This window comes from Portunus trituberculatus, chromosome 46 (assembly GCF_017591435.1).
Source record: "Portunus trituberculatus isolate SZX2019 chromosome 46, ASM1759143v1, whole genome shotgun sequence".
NCBI lineage: Eukaryota > Metazoa > Arthropoda > Malacostraca > Decapoda > Portunidae > Portunus > Portunus trituberculatus.
Window position 1 is genome coordinate 9,494,451 of NC_059300.1, and position 22,107 is coordinate 9,516,557.

The following is a 22,107-nucleotide window of genomic DNA, read 5'->3' on the forward strand; positions in this document are numbered from 1 at the left end:
CTCTATATAGTCGAAGATCTAACCGTGATGGGGATGACCAAGGACAAAACTAACCCACAGCAGATCTTGATTGAGTTGACCTGCATATGATGATGACCTGCCCGTGATGAGGATGACCTAACACGTTTCTAACCTGTGTTGGGAGGACGATGAGCGCCACGCAGATCATGATGACCATAAAGAGCTGCGAGGGCCAGATGTCGGGCACGAAGTCTCCGTAGCCCACCGTGGAGAAGGTGACAATCACATAGTACACGGCCTGGAAGAGGTTCAGGTGGCGGTGTCCTGCCCGCTGGAAGTGCTGGATGCCGCACACGCTGGGAGGGAGAAGTGGAGGGAAGGTCATGGAAGGGCGTGTGGGTTTTTAGGGTATGGATGGTGTGTAATGGCTGGGCGCTTGATTAGTTACATGAAGTTAATAAAAAATCATTTATTGCATAACATACGTGGTATTTACTTATTTATCAATCTGTTATGGACGCATTTTAGAGAGGTCAAGGTAGTGTGAAGAATGTTTTCTTGGTTTTCAGGGTGTGGATGTCGTACACTGGTTGGCTATGTACAGAAAAGACTTATGGCATTGGGAAGTAGTGTTATACTTGAAATCGAGCTGTAATGGGTACCAGATGTGTTAGATATAAGTGTGAGGTGTAAAGTGGTCCTAACACGTACCTGGTGAAGACAAGACACATGAAGGTGGCACAAAGGATCATCAGCTGCTGACTCAACGCCGACTGTGATCTCTGCATTGCTCGGTGGAGATCGTTCTGGGGAAAGAGAGAAGAAAGAAGCAAGTTAGCACTTCTTGGCCGTAACTTTCGCGTAGCTGCATACAACCTCTCACTCAAGTTCTGTCTCGTGCCATCCATTAGCGCCTCGATCCTTGAAAACTATTTCCAAATTCTCTCAAACTCTCATCCTGAAGGAAACAAGTGAGCCAGCCGGGTTGAAGAAAAGTTAATTAGTCCTCGCAGGTAAAGATCAAAGGGAAAGGAGTTCACGATATCGATGGTCGTTGTCAATTTCACGACGATCTCGGCAAGGAAGGTCAGCAGCATTATCATTTTTCTTTATAGTCATCCTCTTTTTTTTATGCATGGCTCTTATTTTCATTTCCTTTTTTTCTTGTTATTTCCGTGACGTGAATTGCTCCTATTCAGCTTCCTAGATTCGTCTTTACTTCTTTTTGCTCCTTCAGTCAGTCCATGATTCCTTTCCCCTTGATCTTGCGTCTCTTCCTCCTGTCACTCTGCTCATATCAGCCAATCTTACTCTTTTTTCTCCAATTCACTCTCATTCTTTCTTTCATTTCCATCTCTTTCAGGGCAGCACCGGTAAAACAAACAGGGGACGGTAAAGTTTCATTTCAATTGATTAATCCTTCTATCCAATAAAAGTCGCGCCATAGCGTCGCCTGAAGACCTGCAGGGCGCATACCAGTCTTTCTGTGCAATTTTTCATTATACGTAGCAAACACATGTGGTAAAAGTGAGAGACGAGTGACGGAAGAAGATGGATAAGAGCATAGTTGGCATTCAATAGAGAAACTCTGGCTATGATCTCTAGGAATTGCTTCCGTGGAGTGTTGCGTACAGCGTTGTGATAAACAGAGAGTGTATGGGAAAGTAGTGGAGACAGGGGTGAGCTGGCGCGTGTGGCGTGGGAGTGTGTGGGGAAGTAGTGAAGGCAGGGGTGAGCTGGCGCGTGTGTGGCGTGGGAGTGTACGTGGGTGTGGTTATTGACGCGATAGGATTGCATAGATGCAGAGGGGGAGAGGGTGGCATGGCGGAACAGAAACGGATGCTTTCATTAATTGCTTTTACTAGTCTTATTGATGTATCCATGTTATGGTATTGATTTTACTAAATTTATTTATTCTTTGGTTGCATGCGTGAAATGTGCATATTTTACGAGTGTCTGAAAGTGGATGTGGTGTACCTCCTACACACTGGCTCAGGTACTTCCTCTCACCCTCATCAAGAAACACTACACAATAACAGCACGTGTCATGATGGTAATGGTTTAAGTGAAGGTGACATGGATCTTGAATAGTGCAAATGAATACTGGAAATGGTTCTGGTTTACTGTCATTTAGAGAGGGCAAGCTGTTTCTTTGATGCCGAGAGATGAACTAAGATGAAGTGAAATACTCAGGCAAGGTCAAAAGGAGTGAGCACGTGGGAGTATCCATTTAAATTATTTCAAATGGTCTGACCTGAAACCCGCACACCAAATCGACATCTATCTATAACATAACAGAGGTATTCCTCGGAAGACTCCAGTGTCTTGCGTCAAGATAATGTGATCCTTTCTCCTCTCTGAGACAAGAGCGACATAGGACGCGCGCTGCAATGAAAGTCTGGAGAAAAGAAATGTATTTATAGCAACTGTGTTTTCTGTTTCTCTAAGGTCCTGAGAGAAAGCGAGTGTGCCAATCGATGATCCCGTGAAGGAGTCCGTTGGGAAAGTCATTACCGAAAATGACCATGAATACGGAAGTAAGACTACACACAAAAAAAGAGAACCTCAATGTGGTTCGGAGGAGGAGGACAATTACGTGGAAAAACATACGGAGCAGTGGATGTATTGACTACACATAGACTTGTGCATTAAGTGTGTCATCTTCATCATGATGTATTATCAAGTGATGAATAATCAATAATCAATAAAAATGATATATTGCAACAAAATATCATCGTCCCATGTTTAAAAATTGTCCCAGTAGGTAGGTGGGTTGGCAGATAGGTGCAACTGGACCCAATAGTCCTCACGCACCCTCTGTCCTGTCAACCTGTCCCATCCCATTCTCCCCCCTCCATTTCCAATGGACTCTTCCCTCCCCTGCCCCATTTGAGCTGTTTCAACACAAACTGGGTAATAACAATACATAACGCAGCCACTGGCCCTCAGGCACGCATGCATATATGCGATTAACAAATGAAAAATGGACGCACCAGTAACCAAATGCATTTTCCTGATAATATTCTCAGCCTCAAACTCATTCGAAAGTCTGTTCATGGAGAATAATCTACTCTGACACACAACCGCCCCTTGCTCGTGGCCTCGTGGCACTGTGTTGTTGGGGCGAGTTGTTACAAGTCCAGGCAGTCACGGTGATGTGAAGCGATGCTCAGCAGTGTTACCAATGCACATGTAACTTTCACAGCTTTAAACCAATTAGAGTAAAGAGTAATGACATTTTTTCCTTACTCTCATTACCATGGTAATACATATACATGACTGAAACAAATAACATGTAAAATGGAGACCTTTTTGTTTGTTTTTCCCTTCTCTCGGCACAGACATGAGACGCGCCCATCGGTAAAGTGAACTTGCGCATATTACGGTCACGCATTTCTTTTACTGACTTTTACTGAGTTACATTTTCTCTTGTTCGAAATTTGAAGTCTCAATGTTATAAAAGCATATAGGAGTAATAAAAAATAAAGTACTCGAGGAGGAACGTGAGCACTGTATGGTTGTTGTGAGGGAGGACAGCAGACACGCCTCCGGCTGCCGACGTGTTGAAGGTAGGTGGCACAGCCCTCAACATCCTCTCCTTTCCAAACACTGAAAGGAAGGAAAAAAATATGCCCACGTCACCACTCAGGACGCTTTGCTGCTGGAAGGGGCGTGCTGGAGGGCGTCTCACCGCAGCACTCTTTTCACTGTTCACAATCCTCTTCAGTGTCTAACAGCAGCAGCAGCCGCAGCAGCAGCAGTCACCACAATGTTTTATAATGATATTTTGCTTTAATGAATTTTAGTATGAGGGGAATATAGTAATACATATGCCTGGAAGCAAGTGAGACTAAATTAGAAGAAAAGACGAATAACAATTTTATATTCATGAAAAATGAGAAAATGTTGCCATTATAAATCTTGCAAATGTTCCAGACACTTTCCATTCTAGAAAACATATGGACAGAAACTAGGAAGGTCCAAAGAAAGGTGCACGATTACGCAACAACGATTCAATAGAAGTAAAAAATGGCCTGTCAAACTGTTGTGGAACGCCTAGCCTCCCCCCCCCCCCGCCACTTTGACTGTGCAGGGAACGCCATCAGCTGTGAACGAATGTTCATGAATAAAAGTTTTCCCGCACACACAGACACAGAAGAAAGGAGATATTGGTGCTAAACAAGCGTGAAAGGCAAGAGTGTACACACAAAGGCCTACGCCTAGGTGGCGTAAACCATTTTTTCTCTATATTCATCTTCGTATTTCTACTAATTTTACGCTACTGGAAGAGTGCCAGGGCTTAATCTGTAGCCGGTGCATAAACAAGAATTAGTTTTGCCCCATAGGAGTGAAGGAGACTCAACGCAATGAAACCTGAAGCTTGCGGATAGTTCACGCTTTTCTAACAGACTTGACTGATTAAATACATAGACAAAAAAAGGATCAGGAAAAGGAGGAGCAGCATCATCTCTAATTAATAGACAAGGAAGGCGAGAAATAGAGATGTTGTTATTTTTTTCTTGTAAAAGGAAGATGGGAAGTACACGGATGCATGATTCTATCTTGTCTTCTCTCGCAACTTCCTTCTTGTTCAGTTTGAGACATGCCAAGAAAATTTTCCAAAACAAGACACATTCACAATATACTTAATGCTTTACATCATTCCAAACCTTACACTGCTACGAACAAAACAGATTAATGAGTCCAGTACATCACCCACAATACCCAGAAATGGTCACAGCTCCAACTCGTTATTCCTGGCAAAGGGTGAATTCAGTACTGTTAATGGCAATACTAATTCGTTCATGGGTTTTTTCGCCTGATGCCATTCAGCAGTGTGTTGCGTCACTGGCGGGTGTGGAGTGGTTGAAAGGACACTTTGGATGCATTACTCTCGTTAAATTAATCAATTTACACACAGCACTTAACCAAAAGCATCCGTGAAATTATTGGTGTGTGCTCGTCGCCTCATGTGTGCATGCAGACCAGGTGCCGATATTAGCTTGTGCTTTTATTGAGATCTTATGGTTGGTTATTTTAATAAGAATATTTAAAGGTTAGATCAACATCACATTCCACAAAGGTTTTCGATCCAAATCTAGTGCGAGTCAACCGTGAAGCGTGAGCAGCACACGCTGGATGGTCAAGCCCACGGTGGGAGTCGTTGTCAAACACAGACACTGGTAGCCATTCTGTGTGTGGCCTCCATCAAAGGACCCTTGCTCCACCGACTTGCCGGCGAGGTGTAACGGAGACCTGCTGGAGCTTCACAGGGATGCCCGGCTGCTGGGCAGCTATCAGGTGCCTCGCTTTCCAAACAGTAACTGAGCTAAACTACAGACGCTGCTCACCTGACAAACCTAAATTTAATAGGATTTGTTTCAATGTTTCTCCCTGGCGGTATTTCATTCCTTCATCTACACATTCTGCTTATTTGTCTCGCTTCTTTCAGTAAAAGCTGCGACGAACACATTCAATAAAAGCAAAGTGCACATTGGAAAATTCACAATAAACAGCTGGCCTGACTCTTCCTAGGGAGTCAGGGGTGGAGAGGAGGCAGATAATGGGTTTCACATCTATATCGACCAAAAGGAGAGAGAGAGAGAGAGAGAGAGAGAGAGAGAGAGAGAGAGAGAGAGAGAGAGAGAGAGAGAGAGAGAGAGAGAGAGAGAGAGAGAGAGAGAGAGAGAGAGAGAGAGAGAGAGAGAGAGAGAGAGAGAGAGAGAGAGAGAGAGAGAGAGAGAGAGAGAGAGAGAGAGAGAGAGAGAGAGAGAGAGAGAGAGATGCAGTGTGTATTAAAATAAGGTGGATGAGCAATGTGTAGTAGTGGGTAGCTGATGTTTGGTGGTATGGGGAAATCTACTATTCATGTGTTGAAAGTATGTAGTCCTTCCCCAGCAGAATAACTCGCAAGTCAACCAACTCATAAATATTCATCATAATACTTAACAATTGAGAGAGGTCATAAACATTTGCACTTGCCACGCAGATGTGTTTATCATTACACAACCAACGCATGCAGGTGTGCTCGCTGAGTGAGGGAGCGAACCAGTATGAATAAACTGACAGGCTGACTGGTAAGTAGACAAAGACAAAGACAGACAAAGCAGTAATATCACACAGACGTATAGACAAAGACAGACAAAGACAGAACCACAACTAAATAGGGAAGCAAACGTGTGTGTGTGTGTGTGTGTGTGTGTGTGTGTGTGTGTGTGTGTGTAATTCACTGTTTGTTTGATCTGCTGCAGTCTCTGACGAGACAGCCAGACGTTACCCTACGGAACGAGCTCAGAGCTCATTGTTTCCGATCTTCGGATAGGCCTGAGACCAGGCACACACCACACACCGCGACAACAAGGTCACAACTCCTCGATTTACATCCCGTACCTACTCACTGCTAGGTGAACAGGGGCTACACGTGAAAGGAGACGCACCCAAATATCTCCACCCGGCCGGGGAATCGAACCCCGGTCATCTGGCTTGTGAAGCCAGCGCTCTAACCACTGACCTACCGGGCCGTGTGTGTATGTATGTGTGTGTGTGTGTGTGTGTGTGTGTGTGTGTGTGTGTGTGTGTGTGTGTGTGTGATTCTTTCTTGTCCTGTGCACTAGGAGATGTGTCACTGGCGCACGAAGTATCGCAGGATGAGTAGCAGTGCCTGCCATCACTACTCAAGGCAGCAGTAGCAGCAGCACCAGCAGATTAAAAAGTTCACAGCGAAGGGAGGAAGAAGTGAGTGTAGTAAAGAATCTGTCCTTGAACTTTGAAGATCAAGGCTAGTGTTCGTGTGTTGGTCAGGAAGGGATGTGTTCGTTCCTCGTCATGGTAACGGCCAAGCGCGCCACTTCTCTCATCATTACAGAGAAGACCCATTGTACATGACTGCCCGAAAGCAAGACAGCACATAAATACGACTAAATGTCAATACTTTTCTCTGTAATTCATAACTTTGTTCTTTGTATTACTGGGAAAAAAGATAGTTTTTGCCACAGTAAAAAAAGTTGTGTGCTTCCGCCCCTTTCCCCGCCTCCCCATCTCCTGAAAAGAAAAGTTTCCTAATGAACAGAGGCACTAGTAGTCTGGACGTTACAAAGATTTCATATTTCTTCTCGCAACTATCCAATGCACTCACTTTCCTGGATCACTACAAATTCTACGTATTTTCCATCTTTCCGCGGTTGCAAGGAGGAAGCGATACTGTTCCTAAAAGGCGGCTCTCGAACTGCCGCTGAGAGATTACCAATAGCCAAGTGACGGGTTATCTTACGGTTATCTTATAAAACTGTCACTCAATTTGCATATTTTCACTTCCCCTGTCTTGGCGAGAGCCATCAGTGAGAGCCATGGGGATCGACAAACGGTGAGTGGACGAAGGTGGGCGGGTGGAGGAAGGAGCATTGATCAGTGGTGGGGCATGGTTAGACCCTCCCTTTGTACCTAGATGAGGATAGCTAAAGAAGATAAAGAACAATAGTGAAGTCACTCTAATTAAAACGTCATCCCATTGAAACAAGCACAAGTGTATACTTAACTATTAAGGAAAATGTAGATAAATTTAGATAAAAGTCTACATAAATTCCGGAAATATACCTTGGAATAATGTACTGCATGTATAGTTTATTGATATTGAAGTAGATGATTTACGTTGTGTGTTCACCTTAAATGGCAACTGCAAGATTCAAAACGCATGACATAAACTTCAGACAGCACTGCATTATTAATATACCCATTCCATACACAGATGCCAATGCTACCACACTACACGGCTGCCCTGTACTGTAGTTGCCAAAGCCTCATGCACAGTCTATAATTTTTTGATACACGTCAACTTAGATATGTATGAATTCTCACTCTAGCTACTTGTGTGTGTGTGAGGAACGGGGAGGGTCATTTGTGTTCATTCCTGCTATACCGGTCTTTTCTCTTAATCTTTCCCTCCTACAATTCCTTTCCTTGTCTTTTCTTCTTACTATCCACCAGGACAGCCGCCACGATGGGCTCACCTTCCGACACAAAGCCACAGACAAAGGATAACTGTGACCGGTCGTGAAGTATAGATGAGCAAACTTTGGCGGCCGTCAATAAGGGCCTGTGAAGGCTTGTCGTGATTCGCCTTGAGAAAGACGAAGCTTCCTTCCACACAGCCACGTGCTGCTCTTTATCCTGGCGACCTTCACTGCTTCTTTAGATACCACCACCTATTGTTGTTTAGTGACGTCATTGCGATCTTCATTTGGAGTGGTTGAAATAAAAGGAGAAAAAGAAATGGAGATGACGACGAACTAGTAAAAGGGTATAAGTACATTTTTCTCATCGTTGAGCTTCATTACCATTTCTTTTTGGCATATTGAATTATTAGCTACTGTTCGTACACTTAGATCTCTCAGTGGAGGACGTGAACTCTACACTCATAAAGAACTATGTCGATAAAAACTATATGTAAAACACACACACACACACACACACACACACACACACACACACAAACGCAGGAAAACAGGAGTGCACATAAGCAGAAGGGAGACAAACAGTTAAAACAAGTTACATAAGGCAGATTCCTTAACAAATCCAAGACAGAATTCTGAGTCAGCATCGGCCAGCTGGGACCAAAATATCCTTGAGACACTATTACGAAGCGAGAATGGATGAGCACGTGCGTATCTTAATCGTGTTGGAGGAGGAGGAGGAGGAGGAGGAGGAGGAGGAGGAGGAGGAGGAGGAGGAGGAGGAGGAGGAGGAGGAGGAGGAGGAGGAGGACAACGATAACGAGAAAGAAATAGGGAAATGGATGAATAAGAGGAAAAATTTAAAAGGAACAGAAGAAAAAGGAAGAGAAAGAAGAAAATGATGAGGATGAGGAAGACTAAAGGGAGAAAATAAAATATATAGAAAAAAATTGCCTTCGAAATGTGAAGGTTGGTGAGTGACAGGTAATAAATATTCCAATATGTAAGAAAAAAAGGGAGAGAGAGAGAGAGAGAGAGAGAGAGAGAGAGAGAGAGAGAGAGAGAGAGAGAGAGAGAGAGAGAGAGAGAGAGAGAGAGAGAGAGAACGATATATAAAAAAACAATCATGGAAAAATAAAAGAAAGAAGACAAGCGCAAATATTTAGAGATAGAAAAGAAACGTAAAAATAAATACGAATGTAAATAAAGAAAATGCAATATTAGGATTGAAACTGTTTCAATCTTTTACATACAGATGAGGAGGAGGAGGAGAAGGAGGAGGAGGAGGAGGAGGAGGAGGAGGAGTAAGTAGAAACTCAGTCAGACTCCTAATAACCACCAAAATCATAACACACACACACACACACACACACACACACACACACACACACACACACACACACACACACACACACACTACAAAACAAGCAATGCGCACAAGCCAACCATGGAACCAAACTATTATTCCTCGCCAAACAACAAAGTCTCCAACAAGACTAAAGCTTACGAGTACCATCCATCCTCCCATTTACAGATAAGAGAAGAAAAGGAAAATGGTGCGTGAGACTGTGTTCAATAAGGTCAGGAGGATCGGGGATCAACGCAGGGGTCAGGCAGGCAGGGAAACGAGGTCAGGAATCAGTTCAAGTCGAGAAGGTTTAAGGAACGACGAAAAATCTCCTGGAAAATAAACGTGGCGACTCAAGAGAGAGACTGAGGAGAGGGTGAGAGAGACAGTGTGAAGGAGACAGAGTGAAGGGACAGTGAGAGAGACATTGTGAAGGGAAAGAGTAAGGGAGACAGTGTGAAGGGACAGAGTGAGAGACAGTGAGAGGCACAGTGTGAAGAGAAGGAGTAAGGGAGTCACTGTGAAGGGAAAGAGTGAAAGAGGGACAAAGTGTGAAGAGAAAGAATGAGGGAAACAGTGTAAGGGAGAAAGAGTAAGGGAGACAGTGTGAAGAGAAAGAGTGAGAGAGATAGATTGAGGGAAACAGTGTGAAGAGAAAGAGTGAGAGAGACAGTGTGAAGGGAAAGAGTGAGAAAAACAGAGTAAGGGAGACAGCGTGAAGGGACAGAGAGAAGGAGGCAGTGTGAAGGGACAGTGAGGGGACAAAGAGGACTCGGGGGAGGGAGAGGGAGAGGTGAAGGATCCAGAAGATATGAAACGAGGACTGTGACTGGCGAGAGAGACAGTAAGGGTTGTCAGTGTCAGTGAAGATAAAGTGGAGAGGTACTGCTGGACATTCTCTCTCTCTCTCTCTCTCTCTCTCTCTCTCTCAATTATTTTCAAAAGACTCTCGTTGATGTCACACGGGTTTTAAATAGTGTTTTTAAGGTTCTAGAGACATATTAACAACATTTCTTCATTATTGAACGGAGGAACACTCTTGATAACCCGGCTGATAATATATGTTGCATTTGATAATAATAATGGTGAGAGAGCAGGGCGTTTCTGAATACCCTCCCCTCTCTCTCTCTCTCTCTCTCTCTCTGTCAATATCTTTTAATTTCGGTGTCTTCCTACGTTCCCATCACGCTCCCGTCCTGTTGCTGGATAAGGCGTCATGACCTCCATACTTTACTCTGCGCAATTCTGCACATCAGCGGCGCCATGCTGGACATTTGTTGTGAAAATGGGGTCACGTTTGGAATGGAGTCCCCGAAAGCAAATAATTTTACTGGGGTCTAGCTCAGCACCTCGACATCATTCTCTCTCTCTCTCTCTCTCTCTCTCTCTCTCTCTCTCTCTCTCTCTCTCTCTCTCTCTCTCTTCATAAATATCTTTTACTCTGATTGTCTATGGATAAGAAGAAAGCTAGATGAAGTGGAAATCGTTAGACACACACACACACACACACACACACACACACACACACACACACACACTAACACAGACACTTCCAATCGACTTTACGGAAAATATAAAAAAGAGAAAAGGAGGAAAGCAAGAAAGAGAAGGAGGGAAAATAATAAGACGGAAACGAAAATTGAGACAGAAGAGTGAAGGGGTACAAGGTAAAGGATTGTGAATTTTGAAACAGAAGAAAAGAAGAAGAAATATCAAGAGAAAGAAAAAAAACACTAAGGGTAGACGACAGAGAGGAGAGCTGTGACAGGAGGAGGAGGAGGAGGAGGAGGAGGAGGAGGAGGAGGAGGAGGAGGAGGAGGAGGAGGAGGAAGATCACACAGACACGAGAGAGGCAGAATGGCGGGGCAAGATGAAATAATACTACAATGGGATAAACGAGAGAGAGAGAGAGAGAGAGAGAGAGAGAGAGAGAGAGAGAGAGAGAGAGAGAGAGAGAGAGAGAGAGAGAGAGAGAGAGAGAGAGAGAGAGAGAGAGAGAGAGAGAATTATATACCAAGGGAGAAGGAAGGAGAGCGAAGGGGAGGGCAGGAGTAGTGCAGGACGAAATGGAAGGATGAAGACTGAAACCAGAATCTCACGTATATATTTTCGCAGGTCACGGGAGAGAAGGAAGGAAGGCCAACAGGAGATGAGCTGGGAAGGTAGAAGAAAGATGATGACCTTATTAACCAAGTGAAAGCTTGATGAACCACTGCACGGGCGTCGCTTCGTATCACAACCACCTCTCCCTTGGCTGAACTTTACAAATGAATACAATAAATACAAAGATAAAAATATTGGTACATCATAAGGTTATCTGATTAACTGCGTGATATTATTAGTACTATGTGGCTGGAACTCCCTGCCAGCTTCAGTATTTTCTTTTTCCTGTGAACTGAGCCGTGTGAAGAGAGAGGTTTATAAAGATACTTAGATTTTACATAATAACTTACTGATTGTGCTGTGTACCGTTAGTGGGTTGTTTTTCTAATATATAACTTTTGCATTCCAAGGCCAGATACTCTTACGTAAAAATGATGAAACACCAGAAAGAATCGCATTGGAAAAACTAGATAGGCAATGAGAAGGGGCAGTCTCTCTCTCTCTCTCTCTCTCTCTCTCTCTCTCTCTCTCTCTCTCTCTCTAATGCAAGAGGTGATCAGGACCTACACTTTCTCATCCCCAATATGAAAAGCACAAAGACCACACTGTCAATAGGAATAGCACCTTATCACAACTTAAGTAATAATTCATGTAACCTTTGAAAATAATTATGATGAGAAAAGAAAGCGCACAGGTTAAAAATACGCCATATATACTCTCGGGGGCCTGATAGATAGCGTCAGTCAATCCTAACCTCTGCATAATGAGTAGTGGCCAGCTCTTTTCTTCGTCGTCATTGGCCTTCCCTTTCACTAGTGACCAATGTCTATTCAAGGCTGGCTGCACCTAAAGAAACCACTGGCGAACGAGAAAATCCTGACTATATAGCTGATGAGACTGATACGTTTTTTTTTCCTACGAAGCGAAACTATATAAAAAATAAATAAACACGTTTCTCGAAGGTTTTCTTTTCAGTCCTAACTCATACTTAATTCAACACAATGCACAATTAACCCCTTCAGTACTGGGACGCATTTCTACCTTGAGTTTTGGGTATGAATAGACGATTTTATTTGCATTAGGAAGGGTCTATGAAGGTCAGAAGATTAATGGCCAGAGTCTTCACTATTTTAATCCCCACACAAGTTTCTGAAGCTGTACAAAATCACCAGATAGTAACCAGAATGAATATGAAGAAGCGTTCTGGTACTAAAGGGATTAATGACTTGAAATAAATGGGAGTAAAAATAAAAAATTCCCTCTCTCTTCAGTGGTGAGTGTTGAAGTGTTCTGAGGCGCGATGAGGAGGAGGATTATTGGCGAGGTTTATGGCAGATGGAGGAGAGGAATTTGCATTGCCACGACAGCGACAGATTTACAGCATGATGAGGAGAGACGGATTATATGCGAGTATATTAACAAAGCTGTCTTTTGTGCTACGCGGATGTTGTTTTTATATCATATTACACGACTGACGTTCTTAGTTCTTAATAATGTGCAGGATATAAAACCACCACTACCACAACCACCACCAGGAACAACAATACCACCAACAAGATTACTAACAATTCTAATCCTCTACCATCACCACCACCACCACCAACAACAACAACAACAAAAATAAATAGCACTAATCCTCAAACGAAAGAGAAAAAAAAAAAAGGAAAAGAAAGCAAAGAAAAAGACAGAAAAAAAATCCACCTCATTTACGTAGAACTTAAATGGAAGAACTTTGAACATGTATCTAAATTGTGAAGAGATAAATTTTTCCCTCTCAACGCCATGAAAGAGAAAGGAAGAAAAGAGAAAGAAAACAAGAGAAAAAAAAATCTGCTCCATGGGTAAGACCTAGTGTAAAATAGGCCTTGATTTTGTGGTTTTTCCTGCCCTTTTTACGGCCTAACTCGAGGTGAGGGAGGCGAGGCGAGACTAATGAGATCCCTTCGTGAGTCCCTGACCGGCTGTGGAAGTCAAGTGGCGCTGAGTTTCCTCCTTCGTTCCTTCCGCTCCCCTCCTGTCCCTTTTTCTCCCGGGATGGCTGAGGGAAGGGAGGAAGCTGCTCAGGCATTTTATGATTATGTCTTTTTTCCACTTTTCATGGATCTACAGGGTTAAGGTTAGTCCCGTATACGTTATTATCAGCAACGTTTTTTACATACAGTTTTAGTGGTTCTTTTTGCGTTAGTGTTATTCTCCTTCGTTTTCTGTGTCATCAGTAGGACATTCTATTTTATAACATTTTACTGTGTGAGTCTTTGGTATATGATGTAATGCAGTAGTACTAGTGCCACGGTAATGACAGTAGCACATTGGAGGTACAGGTATATGTTGTTACTTTCCTAATTTTGACCCTTCATGTTTATACTGCTGTTACTCATACTGCTACAAAATTGCTACTGCTGCTATGTAAACACGGGTAATTGTTGCGATTATCAGAAAAAAAATCAAGACATTGTGAAATACACCGAAAATATTCCTGTCTTGGTGTATGTGTGGTTGGTTACGCCTGAATCACTTGGGCAAGAGTAAAATTTATGGAGACAGTCACGCCTCACCATCTCGCCGCCGGGGCAGGGGTGGCGGAGCCCGTGGGTCCCTCAGGGCGGCCTGTCAGACGCATTACTCATACGCGCACGAGTTATGCTTTCTCCTGGGAATCATGTATCATTTAATGTGCGGAATCTTCGTTTTGCATGGAGACGGGTTTGGAAGAAGGAAGTAAGAAAAGATGTGTGTGTGTGTGTGTGTGTGTGTGTGTGTGTGTGTGTGTGTGTGTGTGTGTGTGTGTGTGTGTGTGTGTGTGTGTGTGTTATCCTCTTACTAAAATGATCATAAGAAATAGCTATGATTTTCCTCTGTCTGCCTACATATTACATATTAGTTCTCACTCACTGCGAGGGCGGGTTGTAACACATGCTTAAATTGTTATCTATATTCTCTTGTTATGAAGTTACCCATTAACTAAAACTTGCATGGTGTTTGTCGAGTGGTAGATTAGATAACTTAGTGCAGTACTACGAGACCCATCAGTAAAATCAAAGGGAATCAGATGAAGCACACATACATAAGCAAGTGAGAGAATCAGTCAATATCCTTCAAATAACTCTCTATCATCGAATCACCAACCTATAAGGCTTACCTATTCTAATGCATTTAACGTTGAGCTGAGTCCTACCACAAGCTACATCACTTAACACTGTAAAAGAAGAACATATTCTTAGAGGAAAATAATATAAGCCCTAAGACAAAATAATATAGTCTCTTTCCCCGTTTCTCCTTTATCCCGGGACAGAGGGCGATGACATGTATGAGAGCCAGGGCCTATTTCAGCATCATTAGTATAACCTTCGTCCACGTGACAGCTTCACTCAAATCACGTCTGCGGCCTTGACAAATGGACCTCTTATGTTCCACTCCGGGCAACGCATTTCACCCTTAGCCTGCCCACGCTCTCCTCTCTGTGACTCTGGAACGTTCACTGCACTTCCATAGCCATACGAATTCCTTGTCTTGTTAGGGTAAAGCAAATATTGTAGTGTATATAATAAAGAGAAGCTGCTTACGATCATTTCTAGGGAAGCGTATGTTATTCTCTAGAAGCAAGGTTTGGAGAGAGAGAGAGAGAGAGAGAGAGAGAGAGAGAGAGAGAGAGAGAGAGAGAGAGAGAGAGAGAGAGAGAGAGAGAGAGAGAGAGAGAGAGAGAGAGAAAGGGCAGACAAATCCAAGAAACAAACTGGAAAGAAAAAAAAAGAAAAGAGAAGGAAGGGAGGAAGGACGGAAGAAACAATACGAGAAGCGTGGCATTTCCTAAGTAACTAAAACCTCACGAATTTTACAACTGCCGTAATGATGCAGTGCTGTACCACGTCACTGCTTCTCTGATAAGGTCACAGGGAAGTGGGGCGACGAGTGGGGGGTGACTAGCAGTGACGGTAACGAGGGACGAGGATGAGAATAAGGACGGACAGGGAAGAATGGTGAGTGATAGTGACGAGAGGAGCGGCGACAGGGAAGAGGATGGGGATAAAGATGGACAGGGAAGGATGGTGCAGGACTGTAAGCCGGAAAGACTGTCAGGAAATTGATGGAAAAAGGCAACGGAAGGGGTAGGAAGTGAATGGAAATAGAAACCCGTACAGAAATGGGGGTAGAAGTGTTATTGTAAGAGAAGAGAGTGAGGGAGGGAGAAAGGAGTATGGGGGACAATGTCATGAGTCCTGCCTGGAATGATAATAAGAAAACGTAACTTGTAGAGCGAAAAGAGAGAAAAAAAATGTTACAATGATAAATAAGCAGGGAAAAAGTGAACATAATGGGACATATGCTCAAAATTTAATAAGTTACACTCAAGATAGTAATGGAAAACAAACATTCACAACTTTCACGAGAAAAAAAAAATGTAGTCTCTAGAAGTAAGTGAAAAAATAAGCAACATATCACTGACAACTACGAAAGGGAGCAGGGGGAAGAGACGAGGCATAAAGTCACAGGGAGACGCTACGAGTGATGCTTAAGACAACAAAAATATCAAGTCCACTTGGGAAACTTATAAGAGAGCACGTAACCTCTAAAAGTAACAGAATTACACACTCCCGCTGAGGAAAAAGGATGGTGTGACGAAATACAACAACGAACCGAGATTGTGTTGCGGTTGAGAGAGAACCAAAAACCTACAACCTTCCATTCGCTCTCTCCATTACCACACAAACCACCATTACCACCACCACCACCACCACCACCACAAAATAACTCTATCTCTTCAACATATTTACAAAAGGAGACACAAGGAAAGAACGCAAGACAGAAAAAAGAAGATGAAAAGAAAAAAATCTGGAGGGAAGTGAAAGTGAAAAAGGGAGGATGGCACGGAGGAAGGAGGGCGATGAAATATTAAGAAAAAAGAAAAGGTCGGATAACTGGAGGGAGAGGGTGGGTGGAGGGGAATGGCTGGAAGAGGATGGCTATAAGAAGAGGGTGGGAGGAAGAAGACGGTTGGAGACAGAACGGATGGAGGGAGTGGGTAAGTGGGTGAGGGGCTAGAAGGGGATGGGTGGGGGGGGTGGCCTCTTTATCGATCATTGTAACTAGAAGAGGAAAGTGAAGAAGAACTTAAGAACATGCCCGGAATGCGGATCAATTATGGCTTCTCCGAATTTGCTGATGACCAACGAGAAGGACAGCGAAGAGGAGGAGGAGGAGGAGGAGGAGGAGGAGGAGGAGGAGGAGGAAGGAGGAGGAGGAGGAGGAGGAGGAGGAGAAGGAGAAGGAGAAGGAGAAGGAGAAGGAGAAGGAGAAGGAGAAGGAGAAGGTGAAGGAGAAGGAGGAGGAGGAGGATGGGGAGGAGGAGGAAGAAAAGGAAAAGGAGAAGGAGAAGGAGAAGGAGAAGGAGGAGGAGGAGGAGGAGGAGGAGGAGGAGGAAGAAGAGGAGAGAAAAATATCATGAGTCTCATGTAAGGCATGGATAATACGTAATGAAGTGCTAAGAGAAGAGGAGGAGGAAGAGGAGGAGGAGGAGGAGGAGGAGGAGGAGGAGGAGGAGGAGGAGGAGGAGGAGGAGGAGGAGGAGGAAAGTGAGGAAAAGAAGCGGTAGATCAAAAAAATATAAAACAAGGTGGAAGAAAAGTAGAAAAGAAACTTCAGTAATAGTAGTAGTAGTAGTAGTAGTAGTAGTAGTAGTAGTAGTAGTAGTAGTAGTAGTAGCAGTGGCAGTAGGATGAAAGGGAAGGAAGAGAAAGAAAATGGCTAACAAAGAAAGTTGGCGTGGCACAGGACGACACAAAAATACATCCACATGGCAGAAAAAAAGAAAAAAAAGAAAAAGACACACGAGAAAAATCCACTCAAGACATCTGACAAGAAATTCAGTACAAGACGAATATATAAAAGAAAAGTGAGAGGGAGAGGCAGGAGGAGGAGGAGGAGGAGGAGGAGGAGGATGGAGGAGGGAGGAGGAGGAGGAGGAGGAGGAGGAGGAGGAGGAGGAGGAGGAGGAGGAGGAGGAGGAGGAAAAGGAGGAATAACGAGAATCCAGTTGCAGCACGAGCAACAAGCGCGAGGCTATAACAAATGAGAGAGAGAGAGAGAGAGAGAGAGAGAGAGAGAGAGAGAGAGAGAGAGAGAGAGAGAGAGAGAGAGAGAGACCGCACGTCGAAAATAATAAAAAAAAAGGGAAGCACACCTCGATTATTTTGTCTCACTTCGAGGTTACCGTGACTAGAGAGAGAGAGAGAGAGAGAGAGAGAGAGAGAGAGAGAGAGATAATGAGCGTCCGCAGTGCCTCATGGGTGTCCCGCAAGCTGCTATATTTAATGCAGGTTCACTACTATAAGCTCCCGAATGGTTTCTCGTGCGCATCTCAGCATTAAGAGCTTAGGAAGAAAATGTATGTATATCAAAACAAAAAAAAGGTGCGAAGCTTAGTTAGTAAATAAACGACGGACCCGAACGAGGTGGTGGTGGTGGAAGAAGTCGTGCTGGTGGTGGTGGTGGTGGTGGTAGTGGTGGTGGAGGTGGTCGTGGTGGTGGTGGTGGTCGTGGTGATTGTTGTTATGCCCCAACCGCCAGGTGTTAATGCAGGCCTATAAAGCAACACATCATTATCATTATCAAGGGTATCATCATCAGTATCATCATCATCCTCACTGCTTAACTGGAATCTTCTGCCTGTTTCGAGTTTTCATCCTTCCTACGACTTGAACTGTTTGGAAAGAGGAACATCAAGGCAATTCCGGAAATATTAACCAGATCGACTGAATTTTTCCTATATTTAATATTTTTTTTGTGGGAATCACGTTTTCTGTTGTCATTTGCTGGCTTCCATAACAAATTCTTGCCTTTATATAGTAAACTGTGGAATTTTCTGGCCGGTTTTGTAATTCCTGTTACCTGTGACTCAAACTCCTTAAAGAGGGAGGTTTGAGGACACTTGTAATTCGGAATATGCTCTTGAATTACAATCTTTATAGCATCTTCTGCGTGTCATGTTTTTGGGGTCAGTCTTTCTTATTTTCCTTAACCAGGACATATAAAAGACTCACCACCATCATATTTCATTATCATCGCTTAATTCAATGTCCCTTTTTTCCCCGCCCGGTATCCCTGTAAGTAAATAAAAAAAATAATAATGACGTGGCTGCCGGGAGGAGTTGAACAATTGAGAAGTTTGATGAAAGTCAACAGAGTACCAATTGGTAAAGTCGCAAACTTAGTCAAAAGTGTTTTCAAGTTTGCCGTAAAAGAAAATTAGCATCATAATTACTCCCCTAATGATCAACGCTCCCAATCAGTGTATGATAAGCAGCCTCCACGTCCTTTCCCCCTCACACTCCCAACATCCCTACCTCTCCTCATTTAGTCTTAATAACCTCTAGGAAACACCGAGTAACTTCCGGGAACTGTGATTGAAAATACCACACTAACACAGTATATAAAACTACAACGATGTGTAAATCCAAGAGACATCACAAGCATTTCACCTGATCGCGTGGCTGTAATAAGCTTGTGCGTCTATCGTGTTATCGCCACTGGATAAGGAAAACAAACGTGTCTTATCTTGTTATCTCGACGTTCTGAAAACCGTGACATGAAGAAGGCTTTGATAGGTACCTTTGATACACTCTTCAACATAAAGAAGGGAGACGGATTCAGGGATCAAAAAGAGTTAATTAATAAAAGTTAAGATGAATAAAGAGTTAGTGGGCAGGAGATGAATGATATCTACGCAGGAGTAGTTTAATATCAATGATAACAACATAAAAGAACCACAATGGACTTTATTCTGAAACATTTCGGCATCCTGATACAAGTAACTATACATTCTAACGTGTTTTCGTGATTCTATTAATACTGCATGCTGCACCCTCAGTCGACAAAAAATATATATAAATAAATAAATGAAAGAAAATATATGTAGACACAGACAAATAAAAGAAATGAAATAAAGAAATAAAGATAAATAAAAAAAAAAAAAAAAACGTGACTAACCGTCTCCATGACCTATGCCAACCACCGCGGTGAGGCATCAAAGTGTTAAATAATGCAGACCTACTTTCGAATCGGAGCAGGGATGTCACTATTAAGAGATTAAGTGGAAACTCGCTAAAAGAGAAATGAAAAAGGCACCACAAAGTTCAAATCGCTAAAACATAGCCATTACCTAAGAGACACTGAGTCCAAAGTCGCTAAAAGATTAATTAAATGTTACTTAACGAAAAAAAAAAGAAAAGAAAAGGAAAATGCAAAAGAGAAGCAGATCTGACGACTTCCTGCAGCTTTCCTAATTTACTTATATAATCATGACAGACTATTAAACAAGAACCACTAAATCGAACCCAAAAGGAAAAGGACACAAGACGAATCACCATTTGACTCTAAATTCTGACTAATTCTTTTGATTCTTTTATGGAGACTACAATTCAAGTGAGCCTTTTATTTTCTAATATTATTTTTTTTTCACCTTGAAAAAAAAAAAAAACATACAAAATAAACCACCAAAAGAGAAACAGATTTAAATTTCGCCAGCTAGTGTTTAGATCTCCACTACTCACCACGACAACCTCGCGAGCCACCAAGAGACACGCTTACCACGTTTCCCTTTCTTTCCCTTCAGGAGCGCCGAGGCAGAACGCTACCTCACTCTCCCAAGACAAACACTGGGAGAAAAAAAAAATAAGACAAAAAAAATAGTAATCCACTTTTCCTCTCGAGCGTATTGGAAAGCGATGACTGTCCTTTCTTGAATACCGGGAAAGGTGCACGGAGGTGAAAATAAACGTGTGGCTGCAAGAACGTTAGTACCCAGGAACTCCCACCTTGAAAGAATATTGGGAAGAAAAAAATATAACCTGTAAAGAAACGGACGACGATTTATGTTATTCTAAAGACGTGGAAGTATTGGAGCATTATCCACGTCCACTTTCCTGAGGTTGAGTGAGTGGGTGAGTGAGTGGGGTGAGTGCTGGGGCTGTGGAGGCACAAGGGTATAGGAAACTTAATAATAATACTACCGGCAGGAGAAAAATGTGTTAAAACAGCCGCTTTCAGATTGTTTCCAGCCACGACACTGCTTTTGTTGACATAATCCCTCCCCCTTTTTTTTTACCTTAACTCAATCAATGGTCATTTTATTTTATTTTCTAAACCCATTGAGCCCCATTCAAAGCCTTTAACGCCTTATCTCAATCTCCTTCCACACTCTTTTACTCTACTTCTCCCATCCAAACCTTTTATCATTCATTTCCAATCCTCTTCAATCCAGTTTCCATCCAATCTCTCTCTTACTTTACTTTTACTGCTTCATATCCAAACCATTTATCATTTATTTCCAATCCCATTCAGTCCTCTTCAATCCAAAGTTTTCATCCAATCTCTGGTACTCCTAATCACAATCTCCTTCCATCTTCCCTCACTCACTTTTTGTTGCTCTTCCAAATCCGAATTTCTCGATTTCCACCTTTCCTTGACCCACAGTTTCCTATCCTATCCCTCTTCATCTCCCTGACATCCAATCTATGCTTATCCATTGTATCACCCACACAAAGGCATTCTACTTATCTTCTAACTTGGCCCTGTCTTTCGTGGAAGCCGGCGAGGTGACAGAACAGGCGATAGGTTACAATAGGCAAGGAGATAAGGGGATGTAGCGAGGAGGGTGAGGAAGACACGGGAAATAGGTAGAGAATAGGTGCGAAAAATGTGAGCCTGATACGAAGAGAGGAGGTTATATTGGTAGAAATGTTTGGGAAAAGTGAAGAAATGTGATGCGTAAGTGATTCATGAAGATGGTGGAAATTGGAGGTTAGGAGGTAAATGACGCAACAAGGATGAGAAGAAATGACACTGAGTTTGTAATAATGCAAACTTGGGATTGAGTTACGCAGAGAGAGAGAGAGAGAGAGAGAGAGAGAGAGAGAGAGAGAGAGAGAGAGAGAGAGAGAGAGAGAGAGAGAGAGAGAGAGAGAGAGAGAGAGAGAGAGAGAGAGAGAGAGAGAGAGAGAGAGAGAGAGAGAGAGAGAGAGAGAGAGAGAGAGAGAGAGAGAGAGAGAGAGAGAGAGAGAGAGAGAGAGAGAGAGAGAGAGAGAGAGAGAGAGAGAGAGAGAGAGAGAGAGAGAGAAACTTAATCAAACCCCCATGTTGACTACTAAACGCTCATAACCCTAAATATTTCACTGCCGCTAGAGAGTCCTGAGGGAGGCGAAGGAGGAAGAGGAAGAAGTCTTGGGTAATACTCACGAACATATTCTCGAGGGCGTGTTTGGCCAGCCAGCAGTTGAGGAACACTGGCACGAAGAGGTTTCTCAGAGGCGACCAACATATCTGCAGGAGGAAGAAGGGTAGCGGTGAGAGGAGCGAGGTAATGGAACTGGTGGTGTTAAAGAAAAGCATGAAACCAAGGAAGTGTGGAAGTGTGAGAGGATTAGTGAAGTGTTAGTGAGGAAACTAGGATGAAAAATTTGCCTTACTTATTTTGTGTGTCTATGTGTTTGTTTTACTTTAGAGTATTATTATTATTATTATTATTATTATTATTATTATTATTAGTAGTAGTAGTAGTAGTAGTAGTAGTAGTAGTAGTAGTAGTAGTAGTAGTAGTAATACTAGTAGTAGTAACAGTAGTAGTGGCACTGTAGTAGCATTACTGTTAGCTGCAACTATAGCAGTAGTAGTAGTAGAAGTGTAAGCAGCAGTGGTACAGAACTTACTTTTCTACTGCTGCAGTAGCTCTTAAATTACTACCACTACTACTAC

General features: G+C 43.0%; 1 protein-coding gene across 23 annotated transcripts in view; it reads right to left on the reverse strand.

Annotated features, from left to right (window-relative positions):
- The window catches only part of LOC123519872 (potassium channel subfamily T member 2-like), a 624,454-nt gene that overhangs the window by 115,229 nt on the left and 487,118 nt on the right, over window positions 1–22,107 (reverse strand). For all 23 annotated transcript variants that reach the window (XM_045281480.1, XM_045281479.1, XM_045281478.1 and 20 more), the window contains 3 exons: window positions 21,592–21,675; window positions 673–767; window positions 134–317 (listed from right to left, as the gene is read on the reverse strand). In XM_045281480.1, coding sequence (XP_045137415.1) covers window positions 134–317; window positions 673–767; window positions 21,592–21,675 — 363 coding nt within the window. The remainder of the gene's footprint in view (window positions 1–133; window positions 318–672; window positions 768–21,591; window positions 21,676–22,107) is intronic.